Raw genomic sequence first — 8901 nt, forward strand, 5'->3', positions numbered from 1 at the left:
TCATGATGCCATCTATTTTGTGAAGTGCACCAGTCCCTCCTGCAACAAAGCACCCCCACAACATGATGCTGCCACCCCCGTGCTTCACAGTTGGGATGGTGTTCTTCGGGCTTGCAAGCCTCCCCCTTTTTCCTCCAAACATAACGATGGTCATTATGGCCAAACAGTTCTATTTTTGTTCTATCAGACCAGAGGACATTTCTCCAAAAAGTACGATCTTTGTCCCCATGTGCAGTTGCAAACCATAGTCTGGCTTTTTATGGCGATTTTGGAGCAGTGGCTTCTTCCTTGCTGAGTGGACTGTCGATATAGGACTCGTTTTACTGTGGATATAGATACTTTCGTACCTGTTTCCTCCAGCATCTTCACAAGGTCCTTTGCTGTTGTTCTGGGATTGATTTGCACTTTTTGCACCAAAGTACGTTCATCTCTAAGAGACAGAACGCGTCTCTTTCCTGAGCGGTATGACGGCTGCGTGGTCCCATGGTGTTTATACTTGAGTACTATTGTTTGTACAGATGAACGTGGTACCTTCAGGCGTTTGGAAATTGCTCCCAAGGATGAACCAGACTTGTGGAGGTCTATCATTTTTTTTCTGAGGTCTTGGCTGATTCCTTTTGATTTTCCCGTGATGTCAAGAAAAGAGGCACTGAGTTTGAAGGTAGGCCTTGAAATACATCCACAGGTACACCTCCAATTGACTCAGATGATGTCAATTAGCCTATCAGAAGCTTCTAAAGCAATGACATCATTTTCTGGAATTTTCCAAGCTGTTTAAAGGCACAGTCAACTTAGTGTATTTAAACTTCTGACCCACTGGAATTGTGATAAGTGAAATAATCTGTCTGTAAACAATTGCTGGAAAAATGACTTGTGTCATGCACAAAGTAGATGTCCTAACCGACTTGCCAAAACTATAGTTTGTTAACAAGGAATTTGTGGAGTGGTTGAAAAACAAGTTTTAAGACTCCAACCTAAGTGTTTGTAAACTTCTGACTTCAACTGTATATTATATTTTAAGTAATATTGTTATTATGTTATGATACAATGACCAAAAAGACACCTGAATTACTGTCTTGTAGATCGGTATTGATAATAACTAAAACATCACCAATAAAATATTGAAAGTCTCACATTCAAGCCTTTATAGCCTATTGTTACTTATATCTTGCAGTAATAACTGTACTCTAGCTCTGCTAATTTCCTTTTGGATACAGTATCACATTGCTTCCAGTTAGCTATGGAATCAAGGAAGTGCCCACGCAGGAAATGAGCGCTCAATGAGCAAAATTACATGGAAATACATATTTTCGAATTAATTTCCAGAATTTTGAATCAGGTTCATTTTAGGTTCTGAGTGTTATACGGACATTGAAAATAGGTATTTTACAGATGTTGAAAGACGTCCTTTTTTGGTCATGGTTTCTATGGCCATCTTTAAATCATACATACATTCACTTACATCTATACTGAACAAAAAAATAACGCAACATGTAAAGTGTTGGTCCCATGTTTCATGAGGTGAAATAAAAGATACCAGAAATATTTCAGATGCACAAAAATAAAATTGGTCTCAAATTTGGTGCATACAAATTTGTTTACATCCCTGTTAGTGAGCATTTCTCCTTTGTCAAGATAATCCATCCACCTGACAGGTGTGGAATATCACAAAGTTGATTAAACAGCATGATCCTTACACAGGTGCACCTTGTGCTGGGGACAATAAAAGGCCCCTCTTTTGTCACACAGCACAATGCCACAGATGTCTCAAGTTCTGAGGGAGTGTGCAATTGGCATGCTGACTGCACGAATGTCCACCAGAGCTGTTGCCAGAGAATTTAATGTTAATTTCTCTACCATAAGCTGCCTCAAGTCATTTTAGAGAATTTGGCAGTACATCCAACTGGCCTCCCAACCGCAGACCACGTGTAACCACGCCAGCTCAGGACCTCCACATTCTTCACCTGTGGGATCGTCTGAGACCAGCCACCTGGACAGCTGATGAAACTGAGGAGTATTTCTGTCTGTAATAAAGCCCTTTTGTGGGGGAAAACTTATTCTGATTGGCCGGGCCTCGCTCCCCAGTGGGTGAGCCTTGCTCCCAAGTGGGTGAAATCAAGGCTAGTCCAGACCAAATTTGAACCAAATACAGATGTCTATAATTGGTTCAGATTTGGTTCTGTCCGGAAGTCTGTGGACTTTGAAATCAAGGCCGGTCCGGACCAAAAAAAGGACATTTGTGGACGTTAAAATCAAGGCCAGGGCCAACTGACCAAACGTCTATGTCTTTTCAACGTCCATGGACTTCTGTACTCACTGGGTGTATATCTTTGGTTTCACCATGCTCAACATGATGGTTGACGGCTGCGATTTACGATGTGTTTGATTTCATTCACTTCTGGGCGTCATCGATTCATATTCTATAGCTTGTGTTTAAACTTCACTTTGATCAAAAAGACGGGGAAAATGTCAGATGACAACAGCACACACGATCTCAACATGACCGCATGTGAAGGAATTAACCTTCGTTTTACGCACAGATTTTTACCTGCTGTGTTCATGCTGGTGTTTGTCGTCGGGACATTTGCAAACTTCTGTGGGTTAAAAACTGTTTGTACAAGCTGGAAGAAAATTGGGAGTATAAACATATTCATTCTCAACCTTGGAATAGCTGACTTGCTGTACTTATTTACCTTACCATTTTTGGTTGTCTATTACGCGCTAAACAGTAAATGGATATTTGGACAAACATTCTGCAAGATCACCAGATTCTGCTTCAATTTGAATCTCTATGGCAGCATTGGGTTCCTGACATGCATTAGTATCTATCGATACCTCGGTATTGTGCACCCAATGAAAGTGATGGGAAAAATCCACACTCGCCACTCCGTGGCAATAAGTTTTCTTGTCTGGATTTTGGTTTTCATTCAGATACTTCCTGATATGTTCTTTGACAAGACAGCGCAAAATTCCTCATATTCGTGCTATGACTCGACAGCCGACGACTTTATCAAGGATTACCTTCCGTACAGTATTGGCTGGACCATTACCGGATTCGTTATACCATTACTGATCATTCTGGCTTGCTATGGACATATAGTAGTGGTCCTTGCCACCAAAGCCAATGTCAATACTTTGTTGAAACAACGATGTCTAAAACTAGTCATCATCTTGACTGTGTTGTTCTCAATTTGCTTTATCCCTTACCATGTTTTGAGAAATCTAAATTTGAAAATAAGGATTTTGAAAATGGAAGGCACCTGCAAAGCAAGCTTCGATGATATTTATGTTGCTCATCAAATCAGCCGCGGTCTGGTTTGCATGAATAGCGCAATCAATCCGTTAATTTACTTAGTTGGAAATGATGATTTCATCATGCGTTTTCATAATCTCAGCAAACAAGCCAGGATGTCTCTTGTTCAATGGACTGGTGCTGTGATTTACCGCAATACACCTGAGGCAGATCCAGCAACAGAAGAATCTTAACCAGTAAACTTTGACCAGCTAGTTATTTAAAACCAAAACTTGACTGTCAGCTATTCTAGTATTTGATGTTGTCTACGCCATTATTGTACCAAAGGCCTGTAAGTATGTAAATATGCTATTCTTTACACTTTATGTATCATTCTCAGAGTATTTTATTGTGTAAACGTGAGATCCTTTTTGTGGTTGAATGCCCTTGTGTAAAAGTGAAATAATGTGCCATTCATTTAGCCAGTGATATGCAGGGCTAACTACTGGTTTCCAGAACTATCTTAGATAAAAATGTGTAAATACCCGTGTGTAAAGTGAAATACTGTTCCATTCATTTAGTCAGTGATATGCAGGGCTAACTACTGGTTTCCAGAACTATMTTAGATAAAAATGTGTAAATACCCGTGTGTAAAGTGAAATACTGTTCCATTCATTTAGTCAGTGATATGCAGGGCTAACTACTGGTTTCCAGAACTATCTTAGATAAAAATGTGTAAATACCCGTGTGTAAAGTGAAATACTGTTCCATTCATTTAGTCAGTGATATGCAGGGCTATGTCACTGAAATAAACAAACTCAATATGCATTTCAGATATTGCATAAGAATTACAGGCATTCCAGCAGCTTATTACACATAGCCTACTAGCTGAATGATGTATCTCTGTTGTCCATAAATAATAAAAAGGTATCAAGCTCAAAGGACTGTACTTCTTACCTTGTGCTTGAGATAATATCTACTCCTCCACAATTATTGTCTTCCCAGGGGAAACAGAAGATTTCAACTCATTCCCTTAAGGGGAACAATCCCTCAACACAAACATGCACTGGAAATGTATGTCCTATATGTTTATTCATGTCATATGACTGGTCAGTTGCTTTTCAGGTGCGGGTTACAGAACAGGGACTTGAGGCTCACTTTATTGAGAAGACTGAGCAAACATAGTGTTACGTCCCAAATGGCAACCTATTCCAACCTATTCCTCCATAGGGCTCTGGTCAAAAGTAGTGCACTATATAGGGAATAGGGTGCCCTTTGGGACAAAAATTAAAACCTAATGGCAAATAGAGCAGTGAAAATAAGAGAACAACTACTAGTTTCCAGAGCTATCTTATATAAAAATGTGTCTACTCTCTCTTAGCAGACACAGAAACATTTTCTCTCATCCTTACATAAGAGGGGGACTGTTTGACTGACTAGGATGATAGCAGTTTATACCATGGATAAATAACGTTCATGTAAGAACAGTTGATAAAAACAAAACAAACCACAAGTCTGCTAGCATTCGAGTACAAGGAGTGGATTGTCAGCACAAAACAAGTCTGTTTTTTAGGCTAGTGTTAGTGGCATTGTCCACTTAGACTTATGAGCAGGAGTAATAGTGAATGACTGAATCCTCCAAGTCAAAGTTAGAGATTGATGATAAATAATGTAATTTAATTCACCCAGGCGTATTCAGAAGTCTCATTCTCCAGCAGCAAAAGCATGCAGTGATATTTCTCTCTGCTCTGTTACTTTCACAGGCCACTGAGAGAATTTCTGAGGACGCTGGGATTGACATTAGTGCAGGCCTAGTGGATGACTGTTTGTGTTATGAGAAAACGGTGCCAAAATAAGTATAATTTAATTTTAAGTCTGCAGCGCAATGACTTGAATCTACGACATTGATAATTTATAGCTAGGGAATGACCTCACCAGGCACTCCGCTAAGGTCAGCAGTATAAGAAAACCGTCAACCTACGATTTGCTAATAAATCAAATCAAAGTTTATTGGTTGTGTACTCAGTTTAGCAGGTGTTATAGCGGGTGCAGCAAAGTGGTTATGTTACTAACTGCTAACAATCCAGTAAAATGTAAAACAATTCAAATGAAGGGGGGGGGAAAAAATCAAAAACTGAAGAACCAATCTGATTAACAATCCAAATACACTGTAGCAGTAATCAAATGCAATCTATATGTACAGAACCAGTCAAAAGTTTGAACACACCTACTCCTTCCAGGGTTTTTCTTTATTTTTACTATTTTCTACATTGTAGAATAATAATGAAGACATCAAAACTATGAAATAACACATATGGAATCATGTAGTAACCAAAAAAGTGTTAAACAAATCAAAATAGATGTTATATTTGAGATTCTTCAAAAGCAGCCACCCTTTGCCTTGATGACAGCTTTGCACACTCTCTGTCCAAACTTTTGACTGGTACTGTATGTACACTGAGGACATTTACACAAGATCAGCTAAGAATAACAGTATGACAATGAGTGACAAGGAGTTGACATGATAGCACAAACAGATCTGTGACCAGGCTAAGGAACTTCTATCAGTCACACATACTGTATAACAGAGTTCAATGTACTCATTTATCTAAAAAACACTTGTTAAAGTGGCGATCAGCAGTAGAAACAATAACAAAGCGTACTCCACTCCCCTGTTTTGGTAAAAAGCTGAGGGATGTTGCTGTAGAACATTTTGTTTGTCACATGCTTCGTAAACAACAGGTGTAGACTAAGTCAAATGCTTAACTTACTGTAACCACTCGTAAATTCATAGACACAGCTATGGATGCAAGGACTGACCATCCATTATATAACATTTGTCTTTTTAACCATGTTTGAGGCTATATTGTGTTTGTTTACATGTACTTGGTGTAAACATTGGAGTAAAAAGCTTATATTTGGGGTTTTGACAGGGTTCGACAGTTGAACTAAGCTCATGAGGCATTTATAAGCTATATTCTTCAAGAATTGGTGGCTACATATCGTTAATTTAAGTTCAGAAATGTATGTAGCAACTGCTGATTGCCCTTTTAAAGCCGTACCACAATACACCAATTTCAATAATACACTGGACAAGTGCCAAGGACAGAGGCATGCTGTAGAGTGTGTACAGTGTTATGACTCTACGTGTTTCATGATCAGGGCTGGCCATGCAAGACAAGGGAAACTCCAAACACCTGCTTGTCTCCAGCGGTGACTGTAAATAAAAGTCAAGATGGTATTTTCATTTCATCTGAAATTAAAATGGCCACCATTTACAAGAACAGACCTGATAAAATCTGTTCCCCTCACAACAGCTGTTTCTGGTAAATTAAACAAGCATCCCCACCCTTCCCTCCAAAACCCATTAATCACCCAAAGTAAAACAGGAAAGTGTGTGGAGATAATGAGGGGGAAAACCCATAATGACTGCAAAATTGTCATTAATTGATTTTGACTTCTACAGTATCTCTGTCATATCCTTTGTCCTGTCCAGTAGACCTGGGTTCAAATGCTATTTGAAAATCAAGCACAGTTAAAGTATTTGAACGTTTTTGAATGATTTCAAATAGCATTTGAACCCAGGTCTGATGTCCAGCCCTGGCAGTTTTGACTACAGATGTAGGATCTTAATTTGTTCACTCTTTTGTTGCTGAGAATGTTCCTGCACAGCAGGAAATGCAAATTTGTAGTGTATAGATAGATACACATGGCGAGGCGTGACTTAACGTGACCACGCCCCCGTGTAGGGTACAGCCGTAGGGTACTCCAACGTTAAATTTCCTACTTTACTCATAACCCGAACAATGTCTGTATTCTTTTTTTTTTGTCATTCTATAAACATTTTGGATATGCTCGGTTGGTAATTTTTAACATACTTCCATCTAGTCTTAAAGTGGAACTGCCAGGGTTTTAGCAACATGAAATCTTATTAAAGATTTCATATACACCCCAGGAATGTCACGGCCGTCGAAAGAAGTGGACCAAAGTGCAGCGTGGTGAGCATACATTTCCTTTTATTTTAAAATGTCGCCAACAAAACAGGAAACAAAATAAACGACCGTGAAGCTTACGAGGGCTAAGTGCCACTAACAAAAGTAAACTACCCACAATCACAGGTGGGAAAAAGGGCTGCCTAAGTATGATTCCCAATCAGAGACAACGATAGACAGCTGTCCCTGATTGAGAACCATACCCGGCCAAAACTTAGAAACACAAATCATAGAAATAAAGGACATAGAATGCCCACCCAAATCACACCCTGACCAAACCAAAAAGAGACATAAAAAAGGCTCTCTCGTGACAAGGAAGAATATTACACTTTTTTTTTTTCATTCTCTGACAAGCGAGAACTGAGATATGGTCATTTTCATGTGTTTATAAATTCATAGAATGTTTGGGAATGATGTATAGTAAGGTATTTGTGAAAATTCTATAGCAATATAGAGTGGGAAAGTGGCTGTGCGTTTGGACAATTAATAGACACTGCAGTAAATAAAACCTAATAAAAACATTGGTCTTGTCCAGGACAGGAGTCTATGCAGACCGGTGCGCCATAGCCAATCAGAGCTACTGTAGGCCTATGTGCAAATAAGCCATTTCCCACACAATGCTGCTATCATTCACTTTGAACTGGACTATGAAACTTGTGCTCCTGCAACTTGACTGCCTGCCCGCCCATTTGATCAATGCCAAATACATTTGATTGACAACTAAGAGATATGCTAACTGTGGATAACAGTCGTACAAGTTCAGCATAGCTAGCTAGCTAGCAACACGATTCACATTTCTTGCTAGCTAACCAAATGACACCTGCATCTCTAGCTGTAGTCACCGAAAAACGATATGAGGGGAAAAAGTCGGTCACTTACCCACTCCTCCAATGACATGACATCCTCCCAGCAGATAGCTAGCTAGCTAACGTTAGGCACCGTGTTTTTAGCTTGCTAAATAAATAGCTAGATACATAAATATATACGCTAGCCCAGGGGTGTCAAACGCAATCAGTGCAATGGCCATATTGAAAAAACATAACTAATTCGAGGGCCAGACATAGCCTATCTGTTTTTACAAAAGAATGTGCAACTGCGACCCAAACTGGCCATTGTTTTATTAGAAAAAATATGTCCCTTTATAAAGTCCACTTACTGTACCTAGACCAGCGTCACCAACCTTTTCTGATTTAAGATCACTTTCTGGGTCAAAATGCAAGCCGAGATCCTACCGCTCAGATTTTCTTAAAAAGAGGACTTAAAAAATGTAACCCTATGCAACATTAACCAATTAAAAATAGTTCTGCAGCAATGAGGTTTGCGCAGTAGGCTATCACTACATTATCACTGCATATTGGCTACGCTTGAATTGCCCTGCCAATGTTGTTATTCTCAGACCATTTTGAAATTATATTTAAAAATGTTAGGTATATGATCACACTGGTAATAGATCATTTGTTGTATTACTTGTGAGGCACAGCTGAGTGAGCATAATATACACTGCTCAAAAAAATAAAGTGAACACTTAAACAACACAATGTAACTCCAAGTCAATCACACTTCTGTGAAATCAAACTGTCCACTTAGGAAGCAACACTGATTGACAATAAATTTCACATGCTGTTGTGCAAATGGAATAGACAAAAGGTGGAAATTATAGGCAATTAGCAAGACACC

At 39.2% G+C, this 8901-nt stretch overlaps 1 protein-coding gene across 1 annotated transcript; it reads left to right on the forward strand.

Moving 5' to 3' along the window:
• The first annotated feature begins 2304 nt into the window (after positions 1-2304).
• Positions 2305-4167, forward strand: LOC111970482 (P2Y purinoceptor 1). The gene has a single exon (XM_023997246.2). It carries the CDS (start codon positions 2377-2379, stop codon positions 3484-3486), a length of 1110 nt encoding a protein of 369 aa, XP_023853014.1. The 5' UTR covers positions 2305-2376; the 3' UTR covers positions 3487-4167.
• The last annotated feature ends 4734 nt before the right edge of the window (positions 4168-8901 follow it).

This window comes from Salvelinus sp. IW2-2015, linkage group LG11 (genome assembly GCF_002910315.2).
Source record: "Salvelinus sp. IW2-2015 linkage group LG11, ASM291031v2, whole genome shotgun sequence".
Lineage (NCBI taxonomy): Eukaryota > Metazoa > Chordata > Actinopteri > Salmoniformes > Salmonidae > Salvelinus > Salvelinus sp. IW2-2015.

Bases quoted from the DNA above. Each gene is read 5' to 3' on its own strand.
- LOC111970482 (XM_023997246.2), top strand. From the start codon at position 2,377: ATGTGTTTGATTTCATTCACTTCTGGGCGTCATCGATTCATATTCTAT.